The sequence below is a fragment of the Lithohypha guttulata genome (assembly GCF_036872675.1).
Source record: "Lithohypha guttulata strain CCFEE 5908 chromosome Unknown scaffold_3, whole genome shotgun sequence".
In the NCBI taxonomy this organism is placed as follows: Eukaryota; Fungi; Ascomycota; class Eurotiomycetes; order Chaetothyriales; family Trichomeriaceae; genus Lithohypha; species Lithohypha guttulata.
In genome coordinates this window covers 2,488,180-2,511,918 of record NW_027042752.1, presented here as the reverse complement: position 1 = coordinate 2,511,918, position 23,739 = coordinate 2,488,180, and the positions used below count along the sequence as shown (strand labels likewise).

Sequence of the window (23,739 nt, the reverse complement as noted above, 5' to 3'; positions counted from 1 at the left end):
TGGTTCAAGTTCACAGTACTCCGGCAGGCCACAAGACGCTCGAGCGAAAAGTAAGAAACTCGCAGCAACTGAACTCTTCCCTGCTTCTAGCTTTACAATCACCGCTAGAAAGGTAGCCCGGCTTTCGTCTGGCTGATAGTGCTAGAGAACTGTGGTTGGGGTGGGTCGAAGCAACACAAAGCGCTGGAAGATATCTCACAACGTGCAGGCGAGTCTTGCACCTGATACCATAGCGCCTTCCCCAGAGGTTCGGAAGAGTTCGTTACATAGCCACCGACTAGAAGAACATGGCACGTCTCATCCCTATATACCGGCGCATGCTAACTATTACCTCTTTGGGATCCTCCATTCTTCCAATGTACTTGTGATCCTTGTTCTAGCCACCCTTTACTGCGCCTCTAACCATCGAGTCCTCTTCTCGATCGTCAACTGGCTAGAGCTAAATAGCTATACCCCATGCTGTGATGGATCACACACCTCACGATTATCTATTGACGAAAGATGTCGGCCAACTTCCAACTCAAAGCCTATTCTGATACACATTCATGTCGATGCGTGATATGGGATGTCAGGAATTCAGTTCCTTCACCTGAAATAGACATTGGTGAAAGACAGCGAGCCGTTGTGCAATCGTGACACAGCCAGCTCACAATCTTAGTCCCTCAACTCAAAACCCCTGCAACCGCCCCAAGCCACGTAGAGGGAAGAAAGCAGCCTTTCCTCCACGTAAGTTTTGCAATTCCTGTGCGAGTGTCAAAAGGCAAGTCTGTCCTGGACTTCGTGCTCGGCCAGCTCGGCGTTGGATTCATGCAGAGCACAATCTAATTACATGGAGCTTCTACTGTCCTGTTTCTTGAATACAAGACACGAGGAAAGTGCTTTAACTGTTTGAGGTTCGCTTGACTGGTTGTTGCAACAGACTTTCCCGTCTTGAAGTTTCATTGAAACCTTCCTGCTGGGCGCGCGAAATACTTGCCAAGCTCCTCCAGTGATGCTCCTGCCTCGAATAACCAACATTAATTACGTTAGTATCAACATCACTGCAGCACTGGTCGAGATTGGCCCAACGGCCCTCCCCACCCGGCTATTGAAGTCACGATCCACGCTCCTGTGGTCCACTTTGACCTAAGGACAAACGGCACGCGTGCTTAGTCTTCTCATCAATGCGGCCTTTGACTCGAGTACCACGTCTCGTTAAACCTGCAGACGCGCTTCCAGAGCGTAAATATGGAGAGGAAGGCAAGCGACGGTGAGGCATGGCCCCACATCAACCACTTGAGATCAGCAGCCAACATCGAGTATGATCTCTTTCGCGTCATACTCTCATCTTAGAGGATTCACACTGATTTCAGTCTCTGTTGCTGCGTGTAAGAATACACTGTTCGAGAGATAGATGCCCAAGGTAGCTATTCAAGCACAGTGTTTCGTCCCAAGGCTTATGCACAAGAATGCACACTGATCAGGTGGCGTTTGCGTCGAACCGTCACATTTAGAGTTCAAGAAATCTGTCACCGTGTCTCCCCGTCCACACCACTCCTGCCATTGAACCGATTGTCCTTTTCTGCAGAAGCATGAACTTGCCGTTCTGCAGAAAACCTTCTATGCATGAAAGCCCTCTGTATACGACTTCACTCGCTTAATGTTCGGGTAAGCTCGTATTCTGAAGCACGGCAGAGCATCTAATTATGTGGCTGGGTGGGTAGGGTGTCAGCAGGAGAAGACGACAATATCTTTGCACTGCTCCAACCTCACTCATGGCCAAGCTCTCAATTTTGCTAGGCTTGCAACGCGGTTAAGGTTGATGTCTCGAGCCCTGCAGCTATTGTCAAATCTGCTGATATTGCGCAACGCAGACCCAGACTCAGTTCATATGGACTGTCCAGGTCGGTCGGTCTGTCTTGCTCTGCTAGCATTACAGCAGGGAATCTAATTTGCTCATGGCTCATGCTTGTGCTGTTAGACCTCCTCAGATCGACGCCATTGTGGACTTGTTGATGTACCCCGTCGTCAGTTAGCGCAGAGCAGAAGCATACCAGGTCTCTCCTCCTCAAGTAAATCACAAGGTCACAGAAACTCCTGGTTGCATAGTAGGCCAAGCGTTGCGAAGCATCATTTCTGGCGTAGTGAACACTGAGCAGTCTCGCTTTTGACGTGTCTCGACAAAGGCAAGTCCAACCATGTCTGGGTCTCTCCAGACGAGCTATCCGATGTGGTTGGTTCACGACTTGGCAAAGGTACCCTTGTTCGAGTAAGGTGGTTCCTACTCGATTAAAGCCTTCCATATGGAGCTTCGACACCTTGTGCCGTCCTCTAGAACAAGTGGAGCCAGAACCACACCCGCTTTAATCAGGATTGGGAACTTTTAAATCAATATCGTTAGGGCTTCGAGCGGCCCGTTCTACTAGGACGTGGTATGGATACGACTGGTCATTCTAGCACGAGATTGCTGCAGCTCTGAGACTGCTCGAAGCTAGGTTCAAGGTTCCCTACAACTTGAATATTGCATGTGGCTCACTGTTCTGCGCAGGCCCATCGAGGTTTAATGTTGCTGTCACAGCACGTCCTGGATATGCTTGAGCAGCATTCGATTCGCAATCCGTCTGGTTTACGATCACTCGATCAACTGTGATATCTCTTGTAGAAAAAACACCTTGATCCAGTCGTTAAGCGACATGGCTCGAACCTCAAAGAATGGGGAATGATCGTCCACGCTTGTGGTAGGAGAGCTCTGTACTCGAATACGTTGTGTTGTGTTAGGTTTGTCGCGGTCGCACTGGCCTCACTTTCGTTCAGCCTTAGTTACCGCCTTGTAAAAATCCTTCGCGTAACTGCTCTGGCTGCGTCAAACGCAATCAATCTTCTTGTTTTCCATTCTTTTCGTCCTTCCCATACATTCGGACTGGATGACCACCCAAGGCGCATCTATGAGTGCCACCAGAAAAAAATCCACAATTCCGGCGAAGTGACTCTACAAAACCTTCGTTCCGAACCTTCGACGTGATTTGTCTACATACGTGCTCACCGACATGTGGTAGTATATGCTCCTTGTTGGTCATGGTAAATTCTGGTTCGAATATGTCACGATGTCGACGGCCCCTTCGTAACCGATCAAGTTGAAGCAGCTGCTGGACGCAAAGTCATGCTGGAGGCAGTCCGGGCGACAGGAAGGTCTATTTCGATTGTCGATGCTGCACTCGGGCAATGTCGGCTCATTGCCCGTTCCAACCACACCGTCATGTTTCGGTGGCTCGGAGATCGTGGTGGAGGTGGACTGAAGCTGATCACATCGCAGCAACAAATGAGCATCTGACAAGGCACAATTTGACCTTGAGGCAATCGGACAATGAAGTCCGAACACAGCCTCCCAAGGTTTCTGGCGTCAGAAGTCGAACAATGCGGAAAGTTAGAACAGTGACCAAGCTCAAACTTTATATCCCGTGCAGTGGGTGTCTTGGCACGCGTGGTCTGATGGATGGGAGGAGACACAGACTCCTGTATCCTGCAGAGGCTTCGATCGGATGTGGCCCCCGGGCCGCTTCACCTCAGACTAGTACTCAGTATGTCTGCGCCAGCACAAGTACATCCGATGTTTTTGCCTCTCCATCGAAATGTCCTTTTGTACATTTTGCAGAAACCCTACTCGAGTATCCAGGCGAATTACCTAGGAAGGTTTGTTGGGAACTTGAGATTATAATATTGCGTCTGCTGGTGGTCGACAGTTAGACGGATATGGCTGGTTCAGTTCTGCTGCTGCTCTAGCGCTAGTTTGGCAAGTGCCTGACACGAGTATGCTGACACGACTGCATTGACACTACTCGAAAATCTCAAGGTGTGTCCTCGCTAAAGGCCCCACCATTTCTCACCAATGAGAAATCTCGGAAGAGATGAGGTATGGAGCCGTTCAGCGAATCGCGAATTTCGAGTACCAGGAATGACACCATATCGCAGTTCACCATTAACTCCCCGAAACATTTCATCACACTCGAGGATGAGCATTGCAGCTTGAACTTTGGAAAGTCCCGCCAATTCTTCATTGGTCTTTTACTGTCGAATCCACAGCCACTTTCCCCAACAAGGAAGTGGCTGTTTGAAACAGGGAATTAATGGGGCGCGGACATCCTCAAGCCATGCCGCGCATATTGTACTCGAGTATAGTACAGCGATCACGCTATATTCCACGTACGCGTTCGAGTAAGCTAAAACTGAAAATGCAATCACGATTTGTGTACAGCTTAGTGTCTCTTGCAGGCCTCGATTCGAGCTTCTCTCGAAGGCTCGAGACGAGACCAGACCACTGTCTGTGATTATCGTCTCTATTACAGTATCAGAGGCTACACAAACCTGCAGATCGACTGTCCAAATCAGTCTCGATCACATCACGCGTCCAGAAAACAATTTTTTGATCTTCTAGTTGCACACACCATTCATGCCCAATCATGCCCCAGTCCAGCTGAACTCCTTGTCACTCATCCTCCATCTATCAAACCACCTCATGTAGTTGTACTTGTGGTTACTGCCTTGCATACCATACACAATAGGGCTGAAATACACAAATAACCCTATTGTCAAAGCATACAGCACGGAATACAGACCCCATCTCACTCTGTTATTCATCTTCTGCGTCATCCAATCCACCACAAACACAAACGTGACTATAGCAAAAGCCAACGCCGGATAGTAGTGGTGCACGTATGTGACTCGACCCATAAGGATAAATGGGAAGTAGTGGAAGAACCACCCGATCAGCGGATAGATGCCACTGTACATGATATGCTCCATGTCTGGAAAGCTGAGCTCAGCATACCCTCGCTGCCAGCGGACAGCATACCAAGCCACGAGTAGACCGACCACGCCCAGCGAGGCGGTGCTGCCCCAGTAGACAAGCGGATTTCCAAGGAGGAAGTACTTGGTGACATTGTCATCCCAGGAGCACATCCGCAGACCCACGTGGAGCAGTGGCCACTGCCAGAACGCGGATGCAAGATCATCCTGCTTATCTGGGTCAGGGACCAGAGCGTTGTTCGAAGTCATCATCGCGACGTTAAGGTGGATGAAGTCCCGCAGGAAGGGGGAGCGGTACATCTTAGCGTTGCCAGGGGGGACTATTTTATCAGATGTTAGCGAGTAAAAAAGGAGTTCTTCGGACGGGTGGACTTACGCTTGTCATTGACGTGACTCTCCACATTCCAGTGGGTGTAGACATCTCGGGGATTATTCTGCTTGACGCATGTAGTCTCGATCTGCTTGAAGCCCCATTGTGGGAGATTGACGGTTCCGGCTCGCAGATAGCAGTTTAGGTCGGTATGTCGTAGTCGGAAAGAGGTGGTCAGTGTTCGAATGCGGCTACGATCCGAGCTGGCTGCGTCGTTGACGACTTCGACGACCCAGTGATCCTTTGTGTCGCCCACTGTCAAGTTGCCGTAGCAGGAGACTTCGTAGTCTGCTTTCGTCACAGGTGCAGCTACTGAATGCGAGTGTAGATTTCGGCCGGTCGAGGTGTGGAGGAAGCGAACCACGCTACCATCACGGACGAAGCGTAGTGGAGCGTCAAAATCGAACTCCGGCTCGCTGCGATTTGGGTAGAAGAACCAGTCGTTGTTGGCATCTTTGTGGTGATAACAGGTGACTTGTTGTTGCTGGGACCCTTCTGGATATGTCTGGATATGAGAGTGGAGCAGACCACCACCATACCCCATGTTCTTGATCGTAACTCGAGAGCCATACGCAATTTCGAGTGGTGAGTCTTTGCCGACTTCTGTTCCTCTCAGATTCGCTTGGAAGAGTGAACTCATTTGCGCGTCACCTGGTCCGCTGTTCTCGAGAATGACAAAGTGTGCCTTGAAGCTTGCCATGTAGACTGTGGTTGGGATCAGAATAAGGGTGAAGACACGGAAGACAAGGTGCGCGCCGAGCTCTACAGGTGACATTTCCAGGTCGCCAAATTTGTTCCACAGATCGTGGGCTGTGTACAGACCTACTAGGGCCGTAACGAACAGACCAACCCACTTGACACTGCAGACACAACCGATCGAAATACCAGTCAACATCATCCAGATCATCCATTCAATGCTCCAGCTCTTGTTGCGCAAGGTATGTAATCTTGCCCAGCACATGACAGTCGTGAAAGTGAAGCACAACAGCATGCTGTCCAGAAGAATGAATCTCGAGATTGTGGCATAAGAGTTGTCAAACAAGACCATGAGTGTGCACCAGTATACGGCTGGTCGCTTGAAGCCCAGGTCTCGAGCAATAAAGTATGCGCAGGGAACTGTTACCACACCAAATAGAGCATTGAACACACGCATGAAAGTGTAGTTCAGCTCGGGAGGATATGTATCGCCGGATTTGAATTCGAAGGATCCGTTGTAACCCGCCAGGAGACCAGAAAGTCCGACCAGCATCTTTCCGAGAGGAGGGTGAACGTCGAAATAGAATTCGCGTTTGAGGTAGTGGGAGCCGAATTTACCGAAGCTGCAAAAGAGTGTCAATTGTGTTGCAAGTCTTGGTGCTGCTATACTAACTGTGCTTCGTCCCATGTTACTATTGGTGACAGACCAATCTTCCAAAGTCTCGTCAATAATGCGACAATCGTGAAGATTAGGGGTGCAATAATATATTCGTATTCGTTAAGGTAGTCCACAAACGTAGGTTCCTGCTGGGATCAGTTTATCATTCTCTGTCTTGGTTCTCAGCTCGCTCACCTTCCTCAGCTTCTTCTTGTCTTCAGCTTCAAGCTTGACGACATGGCCGCCATTGGCTTTCTCGTAAGCTTGGACATTCCTTCTGCGAACTTCATTTATATCGCCCTGCGCTGCGCCGCTCGTCACAGCATTATAGTTTGTAGACATTGTGCCTCCGAATGAATTACACGATCTAGCAGTAGATTAGAGCAATGTCAAACTGCCGAATCTTCCAACCCTAGATCGAGGACGTAGATGGTAGGACAAGGAATTATAGATCAGGCCAGGTTAGGCCTATAGGGCTGAGGAGAAATACTCTCGCACAAATGGTCGTCGAAGTCGAAAGATCGAATGAATGAAGAGGGGCTAAAGAGAAGGCAAAGGTGCCTGAAGAAGTGATACTAGAATTACAAAAAATGCATTAAGAAGGGAGAAGGAGCTGCGATCAAGAGTGTTTCTTGTAATTGTTGTACAGGTGTTCATTCACATGCATGCCTCACCCACACCCATGACAATTGTGGGTATAATTCAGCCCCTTAACAAGCAAACTAGGTCATATTAGCCTTACCACACGGCTACATCACGAACAGTAGCCGGTCATTCTTCCTCCTCCCATAATGCGAAAAGGAGGAAGCCTAACTAAAAGGAGCCGGTTTAGCGGCATCCAGCTCAACAGCCACGTCTTTGTCTTGAGCTGAGCTGTAACAAGCTCGTGCAGCACTTTGGGTTTGATGGTAGAAATTAAATATACTTTCGACAGGAGCCTCCTGAAGAGACAAATACTTTCACTTCGTACTATATGGCCGAGTTCACCTTGCGTTTCTAGCCCACTTTGGGACCCTTGAGCCGCAACGTGGACGTTGTATGGTATGGTCAGTCAGCCTGCTGCCTTTACACGTACGATGGATCTCTGCGGAGACACTGAGAGTGTTTGCATCGTGGAAGAAATTGATTATGCTCCAGCAAGGTCAACATCGTCACAAGTACGCTAAGTCGGCCACCATAACAGTGCATGTGCAAGGACTATGAACGTGAAGGAACGAGGTCAGGAATCTGCACTCGCTCGCTCTGCTAGGATCTTCTCCAGCTTGTCTAATCCTCCTAACTTCTGGAACTGGCTATCTCCTGTGTCAGCAGATGTGACATTATCTAGAGAGTTGCTCAACTTCACTGTGCCTGCCGAGCCACCTCTCCAGATATTTGCAGGAGGATTGTTCGGATCCTTCAGCAGATCAGCAACCACGTTCTTCGCCCAGCTCGTCTGATTCTCTGCGTACGACTCAGTCACGTTTCCGGTAATGACATTCAGCACCTCATCCTTGATAGGCTGGTACGGTGAGTCAGCAGGTAGTTCGAATGGATTCGTCTTGTTCTCTTTGAAGTTGGATGAGAGACTACCAGTTTTCAGGTCAACTACTCTGATACCAAATGGCGAAAGCTCAATACGCTGAGCATCGTTGAAGGCTGCCATCGCTGCTTTCGAAGCTCCGTAGGCTGAATGGTATGGTGTGCGAAGTACAGAGGAAATCGAAGTATTGTTCACTATCAATGACTTCTTGCCTGTAGGTGTTGGCTGTGCATTCTTCATCAGGAGTGGTAGAAATGCTTGGGTTACTGCCAGGTAAGACCACACGTTCGTCTCGAACAAATCTCTGGCATCGTTCAGGTCAAGATGCAGAAACGGCATGTAGTGCCCGCCACCTGCGTTGTTGACAACAATATCGAGGAGCCCGTCGGTCAAGCTGGATACTTTGATGAGGGCTTTTTTGATCGACTCGTCAGACCGCACATCAAGTTCAAAACACTCGATACTGGCCTCTTTCAAGCTGCTCATCTTGTTTAGATCACGCGCTGTCGCAAAGACTCGCAATCTTTTCTCGTGGAAGGCATGAGCGAGAGCTGCTCCCAGACTGCCATCTGAGCATCCAGTAATGAGGACAGTACGTTGATCTCGTGTCATAGTGATTATTTGTGTAAGTCGTGGTTCTATTGTACACGAAGATGTCGTTAGCTTTCTGTTTTGGTCTGACCAGTAGCTGTGGACGACGCTCGAGGTCTTGCATGCTCACATTTCAATTTCCGTCAGGTACTACCGAAATGGTGAAGCTGTGTGCAAGATGGCAGCAATGGCTTTTGAATATGCAATCATGACGATATGCCGAAGGATGTGCTTGGCACTCTATCTCTGCTCCTTTCAATGCTTCTATCATAGTTCTCGTTCGCTATCAGCCTCGCAAATCGTTTGGAATGAAATCCCTTTCATTTGTGAGAACCAACAGGATGTCCCAAGCCATCTGCATGCCGAAAAAATGCTGACTTCGACGCCTAATTTGATTTTTTATTCCCTCCGCCTCGCAGTTCAACCCATGACACTTTTTATTCATATAAACTTCCTGCAGTGCGTACGCTTACTTTCCACTCGGAATCTTGAAGAAAACACCTGGCTTCTCTTTCGTTGGCGCCACGTCGCACCTATAATAGCCCTTCCTGTCGTACTGAAAGATATCGTCCTTCTTGATATTCCAGATGTTGCAATCTGCAACAGCTGATGACTTGAACTCGGTTTTTGGGGTCAAGAAATTCTCCCACTCTTTCTCCTCTTCCTCAGTGAGCTTCTCCTTGTTCAACAGATAGTCGAAGTCGACCAACTCAACTGGCACGAGATCCTGGTCGAGCGACAACCAGGTGACCTTCTTCTTTGTCGCCTTGAAGTCACCCTCAAGATGCAGATCGAGCTCTATCGATTCGACGTCGCCCAACACTTTGACACCACCTGCTAGATCATCTGTATTGGCTTTTGCACTCACGATGTTCTTGACAATGGCATTACCCCAGTTCATCAGCGTAATCTCCTCGCCCTCTGTAAATGTCCGGCAGTCCTCCTGTTCCATTGCAATAGTTTCGCTGTACCATACATCTTTCTCCCCAAGCTCGAATTTTGCATGTAGCTTCTGCTTCTCACTGTATGGAGCCTTATCCAAACCATTGATTTTGCACTTTACGTATGGTGTATCGATGGCTGTATATCGTGCAGCTCCCTGGTCTATGACCTTCTTGTTCATAGCCCAGATAGTATGCCAGTCCATGTTCACAATGTTCTTGCTCGGTCCTTGACTAACCATGAAATCCCGTAAACCTTCTACGGTCATACCTCTTCTTCGAATACCTCGAACGGTGGGAAATCGTGGATCATTCCAGCCAGATACAACCCCTGCGTCCACCAGCTTGGTCAGTTTTCGTTTCGACATGAGTGTTCGGACGAATTGAATCTTGCTGAAAGTCCAAATGTATGGTGCTCTCAGCTCGATCGCTTTCAGGATCCACTTGTACTGCGCATCCTGATCATTGTACTCTGTGGTTCTTAAGGCGTGCGTAACTCCCTCGATCGAATCGACCACAGGACAAGCAAACTGGTAGGTAGGATAGGCTTTGTATTTGTCACCAGTTCTGTGATGTGGCTTCTGCTCTTTAGGACATCGGTAAATGACAGGATCTCGAAGGGAAGCGTTATCGTTGGCGTATGAGATCTTGGCACGTATGCACCATCTGCGTCCCTCATCTGAGCCTGTCTTCATCTCTTCGTATCTCTTTAGGTTGTCCTCGATGCTATCATCTCGGTGCACTGATGGCTCGCGTGCCATTCTCATCCTGCTCATCTCCTCGCCAGGCGTATCGTCTGCGAAGGCCTTTCCAGCTTGGATAATTTTGACACAATACTTGTCAATCTCATCGAAGTAATTTGATGTATATGAGATCATGTCTGGCTTAATACCCAACAGGGCAACGTCCTCCATGATTGCATCTTGATATTCCTCCTTCTCTTTCTCTGTATTTGTATCGTCGAATCTGAGGATCATTTTGCCACCAGGATACTGGATATGTGCGAAGTAGTCATTCAACAGGGCTGCCTTGCTATGGCCAATGTGCAGGTATCCTGATGGCTCGGGAGGAAATCGAGTGACCACGCCCGCCTCAGCATTTGGCAGCTCCATCTGCTTGACCTTTGGGGCCTTCTTGGCCCCTTTCTCACCTTTAGGCGGCATCTTAGTGGTTCAGCAGTGTTGAGAGAATAGAAGAAGTTGAGGAGAGTGGAAGTACGTGTGAGCAAGCCGCTGTGAATCATTTAATTCTGTGTCGAAAATCGTCCCGCAAGTTCGAGCGGCCTCCCCGCAGCTTTTCGATTGAAAAGCGAGCCAGCATGTGCGTACTAGTGAGCAGAGAAAGCGGCCAGTATTCTTCACGATTCTCAAGCCGCAAATCTTACGTTTTGATTGATCAGTCCTTTCAAGCTAATATCCCGGCTCAGTTGCCGTGTTGGACCTTTACGGCTTTCGAATATAGAGAGACGGACTGCAGCAGTAGCATATCAATTAGCAGCTCGTCGCTTCGAGATCCATCGCCGAATAGCTGGTGTCAACTACGCCTGGGGAGATGGAATCACTCTGCTTGTCATGCAGAGCCCTCACGCTCAATATACCTAGAAATGGCCTGATTACTCGTCGAATCCAGCCAGCGATACGGGCTTTCAGTACGACAGGTTCCTACGGAGCAGTGGACAACAAAAAGAAGGCAGCAGACGCAAAGAGGAAATTGAAACAGAAGGAAACTCGCAAAAAGAAGAAATTCGCGACTTACAAGCTGCCGGACCTAAAGGACATCAATAAATACTCCCTAGTCGATGCGATGCAATACATCAAAGCCTTCGAAGTTGGTCGAAATCCTTCGCAAGTGAAATTTGACGTTGCTATACGGCTACGAACGAAGAAAGATGGACCTGTCCTCAGAAATCAGATCAAGCTACCATACGCTGTGAAGACAGATATCAAGGTCTGTGTGCTTGTGCCTGCAGAGTCAAAGCAGGGGAAAGCTGCAAAGGCCGCTGGAGCTACTCTAGTGGGGGAAGAGGAAGTCTTTGACATCATCAAAGATGGGAAAATCGATTTCGACCGCTGCATAACAACGCCAGAGATGTTACCCAAGATCCAAAAGGCTGGTCTACCACGAGTACTCGGTCCTAGGGGCCTGATGCCAAGCGTGAAGCTGGGAACTGTCACCGATAATATCGCGGCGAGTGTAAAGGCTATGATGGGAGGTTCCACGTACAGAGAGCGGAGAGGTGTCGTCCGCATGGCCGTGGGTCAGTTGGGCTTTACTCCTGAGCAACTCAGAGACAATGTACAGGCATTGATTGCGCAATTACGAAAGGAAAGTAACGCGCTTCTCGAATCATCCGGGTTCAACAAAGAGATCTTTGATGTGGTATGTCTGACACTTCTGCAACCAGGTGGCTACTAACAGCATGTCTAGGTTTTGAGTTCGACGAACGCTCCTGCTTTCTCATTATCTGGAGATTTCAGAGGTAACAATTCGCAACTGCCGAAGTGGGATAAACTCCCCATCTTAGAAAACTTGCCCGAGCGGACTAAAGTTGGTGGCATACTATATCGTACATACAGGCAATGGGCGAAACACAAGGCAGCGGCACGAGGAGAACCTATCCAACATGTACCACCTCCTGGACCGGACCAATTAAATAAAGCAAAAAGATGGTTACAAAGAAGAATCCAGGCTAAGACTTCAACGACTGGGCAGGCACAGCAGGTCTCGACACCACAGCTGAATATGGCTTGATGCACAACAATTTTGAAGAGGCCCTTGCATTCGCAGATTTGAGACGGTTCACATTGGAGAACGCGTTCGGGCAGACTGTTCAGTAACGTTCTCCTCGTGATGACTCAGTTAAGCTCCTCTTCGTACACCTAGCCATAACAGATAGAGGCAGCTGCAATTGCACATCCACCAAGATATACCTCGAACCTGTGACCAGGTATTGTCTGCGACAAAAACGTATATTACGCCGTACAATATCCTTCCAATGGTATACGTCGTGCAAGCACCGAGAATGGAATTGTCCGGCACGGCAGCAATCAAGCTGAAAAGGACTAGCCATACATTAATTTATGGTACATTCATCGCCTATGTCACTTACCACTTGCAGTGAAGAGAATGAAGCCTTCGGTCGAATTAGCACTAGCGCTTTCGACTCTTTGTATCTGCTCCAGCTGGGCTTGTGTCAATTTGCCCGCCTTGACGGCTTCAGAGCCATATTTGTTGAGGGCTTGTCGAGGGTTGCCATTGTGGTCGATCCCGTATAGTTGCTTGAAGTTGCGAGGCGCTAGGACACAGTATGCATAGAACCAGTTGAAAGCTATAAACACTGCTGGAGCCATTAAATTGTTTGTGGCTGATAATTGTAGACCTAGAGCATTTGTGGTAGACATTGTAACCTGAATCACTTTACTGGTATTTACACATCAGGCTATACAGAAGGAAAAGCTTGGAGTATGGTATGTACGACAGCTCTCTCGACGTTCATCTTACGCTATTCAGACGTCCTGAGTCACGCCGCTTGTTCGTGATTCAATCAAGGTTGAAGCTTCTCTCTACTAGTATAGCTTGCTAGCCTAGTCGACTATTGTGCTACAACGTTCCACCAAGTTGAAAGAATACCAATGTACCATGTTTGAAGCATGGTGACTGCCCTTTCTGACACTTCGCACAGTATAGTGTTCTCAATGGTCTGAGTCAAGTCTTGCTACTATTTTAGCATCACCGACTCCCGACCTCGTATGCTTGCCTCGTCGTTCTACTACGTAGATGCCGTTCGGATGCAACGAGGTTTTTGGACATTGATGTCTGACAGCCCGATCTGTCACCCTCTTCCTGTGCATGAAATCTGCCGAAGTTGCGGTGGTCCATACCGTATCACTTCCCTGCGAGCAAGCTTCAGCACAAGCACTGGCAGATCTCCGATTTGCCGCTACAGTCCACAAGTCGTTTTCCTCTCCTCTTTCTACATGCAAAGGCGAGTGCGGCTATACACATCATTGGTTCCAGCTCGCATGCTTGACACGGATATTCTATCCGATTGCTTGATGGACAGTGATCCTGGAGAATGACGCTGTATCTGTGCTGTATGTGCTGTGGTGATGTCACCCGCGGCACCCGTAAGGGCACCTTCAATACACTGAAACAGAGGGGCAGCGCAGGCATTCATATCAATTTGAGACCATTCTGTGGAAGCGGCAAAGTGCTCTATCACCTCATCTTGAATCAACGATACGAACCTACGACGACAGAGAGTTCTTCCTACATAGCAGTAGCGCTTCGAGAGATATCCTATACTCCTCCTCGACCACAGGACTGGAACTGTCCCATACCTTTTCCCTCCTCGAATCGCGACCTTCCCTCTCGCAATCATGGCTATGTCCCAAGCTGCCAACCTGGTCGAGAAGATTCTCGGCCACACTGGTGATGCGACCACAGAGCAGAACATGAGCAATCCAAACAGAGATATCAGCAAATATGCAGATCCATCTGGAGAAAAGATGAAGGCTTTGGTCTGGAATGGCAAGAACGACGTCAAGGTCATCGAAACCTTCAAGCCTGCGAGAATTGAGAACTCGGACGTCATAGTCAAAGTTACAGGCAGCACGGTATGTGGTTCAGATCTGCACTTGCTCCATGGCGCAGTCGTGGAGATGCAGAAGGGCGATATCTTAGGTCACGAATTCTGTGGTGTTGTTGACAGTGTTGGACCGTCAATCTCGAAAGTGAAGCCAGGGGATCGGGTTGTCTGCTCCTTCCAAATTGCATGCGGTTCGTGTATGTACTGCCAAAAGAAGCTCAGCTCTCAGTGCGAAAAGACAAATGACAACACTATCGAGAACATCATGTACGGTGGTCGCACTGCTGGTATGCTAGGGTACTCTCACTTCACAGGCGGTTATGCTGGTGGTCAAGCAGAGTATGTTCGTGTAGCTTATGGCGATGTTAACCTGTTGAAGATTCCAGACGAGGTGCCTGATGAGAAAGCCCTGTTCCTCAGTGATGTCCTTAGCACCAGCTGGAACTGCGTCGTCGATACTGGTGTCAAAGAAGGCGATGTTGTTGCCATCTGGGGTGCGGGTCCCATTGGTCAGATGTGTGCTGACTTCTCATTCATGAATGGAGCTAAAAGAGTCATCATCATAGATGGTGGTGCTGGTTCTTGGAGACTGGATTACGTGAAGAGCAAGCTACCTAAAGTCGAGACGCTCAACTTCACAGATCTACCGAGAGGTGAAAGTGTTACTAGCCAGCTGAAGAAAATGGAACATGGCGGTCCTGACGTTGCTCTCGAGTGTGTCGCTGGTGAATACGCAAAAGGATGGGCACACTATTTTGAAATGATGTTGGGCATGGAGACAGATACATCAGAAATCCTCAACGAGATGATTACCAGTGTCAAGAACTTTGGTAGAGTGGGTGTTACTGGCGTATATGTTGGCTTCGTAAGTCTATCACCTAGTACCTTGTGAAAAACGCTAACTGAATCCTAGACCAACCACTTCAATATTGGATCCTTGATGGAGCGCGGAATTCGTTTAATTGGTAACGGCCAAGCTCCAGTACATTTGTACTGGGAAGACTTGATGAAGAAGATTCAGGATGGGTCCATCGAACCATTACGAATGGTCAGTCATCGAGTCAAACTGGAAGAGTTGGAAGAGGTTTACAAGAGATACAACGAGCGGGAACAGGGGATGCAGAAGGTATACGTGGCAACAAAATTCAGCTTTCCACCTGCTCCTGGTACACCACAATTGACAGAATACGGAACAGCTTAGAGAGAAGTTGCTTCTTGCGATTATCACCAATAGATCATTCAATGTCAACGTTCGAGAGCTCTCTGAACACGCTACATACCTCTCAAGCACTCGAAAGCGTTGTGCTGCTGTTTATACACTTCCATAAAGACGCCCGCCGTATCCACCCAAATCGGGTCAAGGATCAAGGATGAAGCATGAACAAATAAAGATCAACGCGCGCGAACAAATTGTTCGGAGGAGTGCTGTAACACGACCTACATCCTCTCTGCCACGCCTCGCAAGATAGTAACACCGTTGTACGATAACAGTGTAGACCTTCTCCCAGCCTCAATCCCGTCGCGTTTCACGAAGCCATGCGACTTCTGGGCCTAATTTTAGCTTAAGGTGGGAACTATTCGGAACTAGTTCCCAATGTCCGATAGTGCTAAGACAAACACGTTCGGGCTGTCCATTATCTTTTCTAAACCGACTGAGACATCGTGAACTTCTCTGTAGCCAGTTTCGTTCACTCATCCATTGCTTTTCGCGTGTCCAGTGGGCCAGCAACGTCAAAATCAGCTCGTCGCGTTGTACACAAGTTCTCGCATTCAGGCACTAAGGCCTGTAGGTTGGCACTGGAGCTAGCGACCAGGGTCATACACGCGTGTTTATTGGCAGAAAAGCTGGAAGTTCATACCTTGAAAACTTCCGAAGCGCTGGAGCCCTACCGCAAGAGACGAGCTTGCACAATCCCTGTCTAAACGTCAACAGTCAACTTATCATGTCTGATACTCATCCAAGCAGCCTACGACCAGGCGGTCCGTCACCTTCCAACACACCCAGGCCTGAGTCGCAGACAATTCCTCACTCAGAAAACATGCAAGGTCGACAACAATTCTCGGCCTATGGCGCAAACCAGGAACAGCAGCCTGGTCAGCAGATGCCAGGTGATAATTATGGTAGACGCATACCTCAGTCGATGTATGGTGGTCAAGGACCTGATTTTAACGTAGAAACACCAGGAGGTAGTGCTGGCAACAATGCTTTCGTAGATGGCCCACGATCTAGATCGAGCACTATCGGTCAGTCCTATCCTATTACCGTCGAGCAATCGCCACCAGCCATGCCGTCGATGCAACCACTATTCGCGCAGCATTCCGGACCTGGATTGCAGAGCATGGCAGGAGCTTCTAGTGGTTCAAGACCAGCTTCTCAGCACGGTCAACCAGGACGATCTCAGGCCATGAATCCATCTGTACTTCAGCCAAACTTTCAACCAGGTTCGAATACACGACCAGGAACAGCATCTGGCGCGCAGAGCGCTTCAAAGTCTCCGTTCACCACTCCTATCACTTCACCTCCTCGATCTCGGCCTAGTCAAATTTTGTTGATTAACCCAACATCGAATGTTGCTTTGACAAATACTATGCTAGGCTCTTTACGGCCAATACTTCCGCCACAGTTGGAAGTAGTTGGCTATACAGCTCATTACCCAGCACCAACTGCCACAGAGACGACCGTTGACCAGGCTCTATCTACAGAACTTGTCCTTCGCGACTTGGCCAAGTATGCGACAAACAATGGCGAAACTGTTCAGAACTTCGATGCACTACTCGTCGCTAGCTTCAGTCAACATCCATTAATCTATGCACTTCGCGAGTCTTATGACGTACCGGTCATTGGTATTCTAGAAGGCTCACTTTACGTCTCTCGTATGCTTGGAGCTCGCTTTGGTATTATCGCCACCACGAACCGACACAAAGTTCAGACAGATGACGCAGTTCATATGAGCGGACTCGAGCATTACTATGCAGGATGTGAATCGGTCCATATGAGTCCAATGGAGATTTTGGCAAGTGCCAGCGTCAATCAGAGTGGTGCATTACCAGAAGAAGTCACGAAGCGGGTTGCGCATGCTGCAAGGATACTAGTGAGCAGAGGTGCAGACACATTGATCATGGGTAGTGAAAGCATGAGTAGTCTGGAAGTTATTCGGGCTGCAAAAGACGCAATTCGAGAGGAAGATGGAAGGAGAACCGTCAATGTGGTGGATTGTGTAGAGGCCGGCGTTATGTGCTTGAATGCCTTGGTCGGAATGGGCGTACCTACGAGCAAGAAGGGCGTGTATCGAGGCGAGAGGGATGGCAGGAGAGCTAGAGGTCAGAACTGGTTGTAATAGCTAATACCGAAGTGGTCAATGAGAGGCAAATGGGGACGAGAAAAACTGTATGTAGGGTCACTTAGTGCGTATTTGTGCATTGTAAAGACTAAATCTATGAAAATGATATCTGATGAATACACGCCGCTGGCAACAGCAGCAGTTCCTTATATTTTCAGTCCTTCGAACATTCGAAGTACAACAGAAGAGTCAATGGCTGGTTTGGTTGGGTCACGAATATGAGCGCCTCACGGGTCCACACTCGAATAGAGCCCGTCGGACAATGACGCTCGACGTCCTCAAACGCTCCACGAGAAGTGACTCAACATATATGCTGATGAGGACTTCCTCGCTATGCCCATGTCCCTACAACAGGACTATAGTTGCTCTTCCCAGGACGAACGTTGAAGCACTTCGGGCAGAAAGAATGGCTCTACCCACCTTCCTCGCCAAGCCATTGCTAGCATCGCTCCTGCTTTCTATCCTTTACGTTCTCGTTCGAGCTCTTCACCGTCTCTCACCCTTCCACACACTTTCTCACGTTCCTGGTCCACTTCTACCTCGTACTACCTCTCTATGGCTCGTCTACCACGCCTGGATCGGGGATGAATGCACCGCTACTCATGCCCTTCACCAACGATATGGTCCCATCGTCCGCACGGGCCCCAGCAGCGTCGATATCGCTGATGGCACAGCACTCCACGACATCTACAGTGCACGTGGCGGGTTTCGCAAACCTGCTTTCTATGGCAATTTCGACATAGATGGACATAGAAGTATTTTCAGCGAGGTTGTGCCTGAGAATAGGGCGCCGAGAGCAAAGGCTGTGTTGCCGTTGTTTGCGACAGGCACTTTGAGGGCGGGAAAGGAGAGGTTGGATGAGATTGTTTGGGGGTTTGTCCGAAGGCTCGAAGGCGAGAAAGAAAGGAGTAGGCGAATGGGTAAGGCGTTGAACGTTTTGGATGTGTGTCGGGGTTTGGCTCTCGATGCTGTTACTGGATATCTTTTTGGACGAGCTTACGGAGGACTTGGAGGTAGTGGTGGAGAGGTGAAAGGTGAGAAGGATGTTCCGCAGTCATTTGCAAAGAGCGATGAAGGGAGCCCTACTGGAATGAGTGCAAATGGCATGGTTGATCTGTTCGTCGGAGTTGGCAGGTTCTGGTATTTACCGTCTTGGGCCTTTCAATGGGTCGATTACTTTGACAGCAAGTTTGGTGCCGGTAGCTCGGAAGAGGTAGGTGATTCGATAAGTCTCGTCGACAAGTTCGTGGCAGGTGTCGTGAACGACGCTCAATTGGCTCTACAAAGCACCAGAGACACCGAAGACTTCTCTATCAATGGTATCTCGACCACGTCTTACCCAGCTCGTCTACTCGCTGCTGGACTGTCGATCTCAGAAACACGAGCACAATGCAAAGACCTGATATTCGCAGGTACAGACAGCACAGGAATGAACATGGCTACAATTCTGTTTCACCTTACTCGCCAGCCGGATGTGCTTGCGAAGTTACAGCATGAGCTTGAACAAAACAAAGACGTAACAGATTTGATCGAAATCCAAAGCCTGCCATACCTCAGAGGTGTCGTTCGGGAAGGTCTAAGGCTAAGCATGGCGAATCCAAGTCGACTACCACGAGTCGTGCCCAAGGACGGCTGGACCTTCAACAACATATACTTTCCAGCCGGCATTGAAGTATCATGTACACCCTTTGAGCTCCACCTCAACCCAGCAGTCTTTCCAGAACCACATTCTTTCAAGCCAGAGCGTTGGATGCAAGGTACAGGCGCAACGATGGAAATGGATCGTGATGCGATCCCGTTTGGGCTCGGTTCACGGCAGTGTATCGCGAGGAATTTGGCTACTGCTGAGCTGTTCCTTGCTACAAAAGCCGTTGCCGAGAGTGGAGTGCTTGATGGTGCGAAGGTGTTGCAGGACAAGATCGAGATTTTGGAGTGGTTTAATAGTCATGTGATTGGTGGGAAGATTGAGTTGTTGTGGTCATGATGAGGGAAACACATACTATCGATAGAATATAGACTCTATAGGACGTGGTTCGAAACCGCCACGACCAGTTCCTGCCAGTTCAGAAAACATGTATTGCCTACTGCTCCTTCGCTGCTATCAATGTCCTAGGCAATGATTGTCACATGCTAACTTGAACCCTGGATGAGGGAGTCTCGATTGTGCTGCATGATCCACTCCTATTGGTCTTAATCATTGATTGCTGGAAATCCTGCACTTCTACACATGGGAGGTAATACATAATACGTCTGGTCGTCTGTTCGACGCTAGCGTTTATGGCAAGGCAACTTGAGCTATCAAAAATGTCAAGATCAAGGTTCTTGCTCCAGCACCATCAGCAATGAGGAGCAGCGTAAGATGGCTGGCGACGACGCTGCTCATCATAACAGGTTGCGCGGAGAATGCTCAGGAGGACATTCGACCCGATTTGAGCAAGTTCTCTATATGCTCTGTTCTCAGCTCTAGCCTTCCAGACTCAGTCTACTTTCCTGATGATCAGGTCTATCAATCACAGACGGACTCATACTGGGCGACGAATCAAGGAGAGCTCGCGGCAGCATGTCGCGTCACGCCACGGAGCCGCGAAGATGTGCAGAAGGCCATGTGGGTACTGTCGCGGAGTAGTAAGAGCAGTACTTTCGCCGTGAAAAGTGGTGGTCATTCTGCCGTTGCAAATACCTCGAACATGGAAAGTGGTGTTGTAATTGACCTCGAGTTGCTTAACCATATCAATGTTGATACGGAGATAGGTATCGTTGACATTGGACCTGGCGCACGATGGGCGGATGTATATCGACACGTTGATATGTTGCCTGGAATCTATGGTGTCGCTGGTGGCAGGGCAGGATCTGTCGGTGTTGGAGGCTATTTCGTCGGCGGAGGACTTTCTGTTTTCACAGGCACACATGGTTGGGCTTGCGATAATGCCGTTGCCTTTGAGATTGTGCTTGGTAATGGCAGCATTGTTCAGGCCAGTCATCGGAGCCATCAGGATCTGTTCAGAGTAATCAAGGGTGGTGGGAGCAATTTTGGGATCGTGACAAGAGTGAAGACTCGATTGATACCGCTTGAGCGGCAGATTGACGTGACCCAGATCTCGTATGATTGGACTCAGCTTCCTACAGTATTGGAAGCTTTGAGCCGATATACAGCTGAAGCAGACACTGAACCCGAGACGACAGTATCAGTGAGTATTGGTGGTCTCATGAATGGTGGTGCTATGTTGGTTACAGTGGTTCTGACAAGCCTCTACGACACCTACCTGAGCGAATCATTGAGACCTTTCTTCAAGATCAGACATGTCTTCATTCAACGACAAAGAAGATCCCAGCTAGACATCGCGCGATTATACGACAGCTCGGAGCCGAAAGGCTTCCGTGAACACCGCACCACCACGACTGTCGAGAACGACGCATTTCTTCTGTTGATGATGGCTCGAAATTTCTCTGACACTGTTGCGCCTGCCGTGGCGAAGCTGAAGGAAACCGGTTCGCAAGGTGGACTGCTACTTCAGCCGCTTACTTTATCACATCTCAGACATTCGAAGGACAACATGATAGGGTTGCATAAAGCAAAAGAACCGTTAATTCTCATATCAACTGTGATTCGTCACTCACAGCCAGAGACGGATGAGAAAGTCGAAGATCTGCTTTTGGATCACATGAGACAGGCGAACGAGTTGGCTCTAAGACGAGGTTCCGCACATGCTTGGAGGTATTTGAACTATGCAGGTATCGATACGGACCCTTTCGAGTATCACAAAGGCGATGATAGACTGTGGTCATTCGTGCTTGCGACGAAGGAGAAATATGATCCATCGAACGTTTTTGGGGAACAGATCCGGGATCCTTTCAGGATCAATAGCTAATCGACAAGACTATACGAGTTAAACCACGACAAGCAGCTCTTCCCACCAGTCTTCTATCGCGTTTGCATACACATCTCTGCGAGCACAAGAACGATATAGGAATCAGCTACTGTGTGCCGGTCTCGCACATGAGGATTTCTGATTTATATGATCTGAAAAACTTTATGATTATCAGATCTCCTTGGGACTCATGTATCATCCGAAAAGATCCAGACGATATTCCTTCTCCTCAATACACAAGTACGACCTGAAAATCTTGTGTCGATATCTCTCAGCTTCAATTAGGAATCTGTTGTTGAAAACTGTTGTGTCGTCCACCTCCTTGCATTGGTTGTCAAGGTAGAGCCGACACTCTATTCTGTCTCTGTCCGATTCGCGTCTTGGGCTGTATTTGACCTAGAAGATGTCAGACGATCGTGAATAGTGCCCATGGTTCCATCGCGACTTACCACTGCACTGCTTGACCAATCGCCTTTGGCGTTCGAGTCAGGGATGAGGTTACACTGATCCAGAGTGACGACTGTCTGAATACAAGAGCTATTGGGCTGATCGTCTGGGGGTGACTCGTTGCACCATCTGATAGCTGCACCCTTGAACTCGGCAAGGCTGGGTAGGAATAGGGTTGTGGCGGTTCCTAGAAGGAGGAGTGGCCTGAAATGCATTGTTGCTGGAGGTGCCTCGGTCAGTTATGAGAAAGAAATGTAAGGGGTTTGATTATACTGTATGGAGGCGGACTGACTTGCCATAAGGGGTGATGATTGCGGGACTTTGTTTGACAATGGCAATGCAAGGCTTCGAGCTAAAGCTGGGATGTAAGCTGCAAATGGAACAAAGCAACTGGTTAGTGGTTAACTGAGTTGCTATTCATGCTGCGTGGGTCAAAGATCGTGTGTCATTGCTGCAGGAAAAAGCCATGTATTTATTGATTGGTGAATAGAGTCCCTCCTTTCACAAATCATACCACCAGATCAACAGCTTGTAGTTGAGCAACTCAACTTTGATGGGCAGCCATTCAATGAGAGTACCATCTGAACAAAGAGAATTTGACAAGGGTACGCATCCAAGGGACCGCTAGCATTGTGGGATCGAAAATTCAAACATTATCGATTATATCTTGTGTATGGATATTTTCATATGCACAGGATGCAAAGTTGATGTAAGATAGACATATCTCTGCCCAATTAGGCGCTCAAGGCATCACGAATGCTTAAACTCAGGTATTCACCTCCTCTTCTTTCCACCTTTTCCAGCGCTCGCTGGCGCTGCGGGTCTTCCGGCTGCAACAGGCGCAGCTGGAGCAGCACCAGCAGGTTGTTGGGCACCAGGTCCGGCCCTACCAGTCATTCTGCTTCCCATGAACTGCCGAGAGAAGAAAGATATTGTAAGCATGATAACCCAGCTTGGTGTGCTGCCCAAGAAGTTGATAAGGTACCCGAGGTACTGCTGTAGACCTGCTTTGGCCAGCATTCCGTCTATAGGATGTAGTATGCCTTCGTAAGGAGTGATGTTCATGATTTTTGAGTTCGGTGCTGCGGAAGCCAGGGTGATGATATCTTGAGGACCGACAGTCGAAACGTTGAAGTTGGTGAATCGTGCTGGTGTGAGCTGCGACTCGGATGATTTTTGTGGGACGAGAAAGTGAGCGGCTCCAGGGCAAGCGATACCCCATGCTGAGCAGAGAACATTCTCCCTCTCGCAGTCAATTTTCCCAAGTCGAAGGGTGGATGACCCGGATTGAGGAAGCGCGGCCAGTATAGGCACTGATTCATTCCATGCTAAATCTGCGTTACCACAACGGCCGAAACACGTTTTGTTACCACCAGTTGTGTAGATCAACCACTCTTCTGGGCCTTCAGACTTTGGCGCAAGTAGTCGCTCGAAATTGCGGATATTGACCTTCTGAACCTGCTGTCCAGCTATGGCTGCCGCACCAGCTTCGATCGGATCTGGTATCGAGTCCGTGGAAGGGATATAGGACTTTGCTTTGTCGAACCATCCTTGTGCTATGTCTTTTAACGGCACCTGCGCATTCTGGCCCAGTGCAGTGCTGCACAGCAGAGTCGCGAGAAGAGCTGCGATTTGCATTGTCGCGAGATTGGCGCGAATCGACTGCGAGTGGTGTGAGTAATCCTGGTCAAAGTTCTTGTAGAAGCTGCAGCACAAGAATTTCTTACAAAAGCTGGCAGACAGCAACAGTGACAGCGACTACGATGCCTTTGAATTTGCTGACTAGCCCTCATGCATGATGATGATATGGAGGCACGAGCAGGCTTGCCAAAGCTACAGAAACGGCGTGGAAAAGTGGAAGATTGACAACCCCACAGACTCGATGTCTGGGCATCCTGTTCATTTGCAAACAGGCTAAAATAGCCGTTGGATAT

At 48.8% G+C, this 23,739-nt stretch overlaps 10 protein-coding genes across 10 annotated transcripts; 4 read left to right on the top strand and 6 right to left on the bottom strand.

The window, feature by feature from the left end:
- Positions 1-4,434: 4,434 nt before the first annotated feature.
- PMT2 (Dolichyl-phosphate-mannose--protein mannosyltransferase 2) lies at positions 4,435-6,848 on the bottom strand (the record flags this gene model as incomplete). The annotated part of the gene is made up of 4 exons (XM_064899047.1): positions 4,435-5,102; positions 5,159-6,471; positions 6,522-6,652; positions 6,702-6,848. The coding sequence occupies 4 exons, from the start codon at positions 6,846-6,848 to the stop codon at positions 4,435-4,437; spliced, it is 2,259 nt and encodes a 752-aa protein (XP_064755004.1).
- An 877-nt stretch (positions 6,849-7,725) lies between these two features.
- Positions 7,726-8,640, bottom strand: LTR64_004701 (uncharacterized protein; the record flags this gene model as incomplete). The annotated part of the gene is made up of 2 exons (XM_064899046.1): positions 7,726-8,597; positions 8,625-8,640. The coding sequence occupies 2 exons, from the start codon at positions 8,638-8,640 to the stop codon at positions 7,726-7,728; spliced, it is 888 nt and encodes a 295-aa protein (XP_064755003.1).
- A 420-nt stretch (positions 8,641-9,060) lies between these two features.
- On the bottom strand, positions 9,061-10,723 carry GUS1 (glutamate--tRNA ligase; the record flags this gene model as incomplete). Its single annotated transcript, XM_064899045.1, is given in 2 exon segments — positions 9,061-9,073; positions 9,093-10,723. 2 exon segments carry the CDS (start codon positions 10,721-10,723, stop codon positions 9,061-9,063), a joined length of 1,644 nt encoding a protein of 547 aa, XP_064755002.1.
- A 388-nt stretch (positions 10,724-11,111) lies between these two features.
- Positions 11,112-12,311, top strand: LTR64_004699 (uncharacterized protein; the record flags this gene model as incomplete). The annotated part of the gene is made up of 2 exons (XM_064899044.1): positions 11,112-11,939; positions 11,988-12,311. 2 exons carry the CDS (start codon positions 11,112-11,114, stop codon positions 12,309-12,311), a joined length of 1,152 nt encoding a protein of 383 aa, XP_064755001.1.
- A 350-nt stretch (positions 12,312-12,661) lies between these two features.
- On the bottom strand, positions 12,662-12,961 carry LTR64_004698 (uncharacterized protein; the record flags this gene model as incomplete). The annotated part of the gene is made up of 1 exon (XM_064899043.1): positions 12,662-12,961. The coding sequence occupies one exon, from the start codon at positions 12,959-12,961 to the stop codon at positions 12,662-12,664; it is 300 nt and encodes a 99-aa protein (XP_064755000.1).
- A 978-nt stretch (positions 12,962-13,939) lies between these two features.
- On the top strand, positions 13,940-15,349 carry LTR64_004697 (uncharacterized protein; the record flags this gene model as incomplete). Its single annotated transcript, XM_064899042.1, has 2 exons — positions 13,940-15,013; positions 15,062-15,349. The coding sequence occupies 2 exons, from the start codon at positions 13,940-13,942 to the stop codon at positions 15,347-15,349; spliced, it is 1,362 nt and encodes a 453-aa protein (XP_064754999.1).
- A 742-nt stretch (positions 15,350-16,091) lies between these two features.
- Positions 16,092-19,473, top strand: LTR64_004696 (uncharacterized protein; the record flags this gene model as incomplete). The annotated part of the gene is made up of 2 exons (XM_064899041.1): positions 16,092-17,469; positions 17,648-19,473. The coding sequence occupies 2 exons, from the start codon at positions 16,092-16,094 to the stop codon at positions 19,471-19,473; spliced, it is 3,204 nt and encodes a 1,067-aa protein (XP_064754998.1).
- A 358-nt stretch (positions 19,474-19,831) lies between these two features.
- On the top strand, positions 19,832-21,358 carry LTR64_004695 (uncharacterized protein; the record flags this gene model as incomplete). Its single annotated transcript, XM_064899040.1, has 1 exon — positions 19,832-21,358. One exon carries the CDS (start codon positions 19,832-19,834, stop codon positions 21,356-21,358), a length of 1,527 nt encoding a protein of 508 aa, XP_064754997.1.
- A 195-nt stretch (positions 21,359-21,553) lies between these two features.
- Positions 21,554-22,020, bottom strand: LTR64_004694 (uncharacterized protein; the record flags this gene model as incomplete). Its single annotated transcript, XM_064899039.1, has 2 exons — positions 21,554-21,754; positions 21,808-22,020. The coding sequence occupies 2 exons, from the start codon at positions 22,018-22,020 to the stop codon at positions 21,554-21,556; spliced, it is 414 nt and encodes a 137-aa protein (XP_064754996.1).
- Positions 22,021-22,579: 559 nt separating this feature from the next.
- On the bottom strand, positions 22,580-23,443 carry LTR64_004693 (uncharacterized protein; the record flags this gene model as incomplete). Its single annotated transcript, XM_064899038.1, has 1 exon — positions 22,580-23,443. One exon carries the CDS (start codon positions 23,441-23,443, stop codon positions 22,580-22,582), a length of 864 nt encoding a protein of 287 aa, XP_064754995.1.
- Between the last annotated feature and the right edge of the window lie 296 nt (positions 23,444-23,739).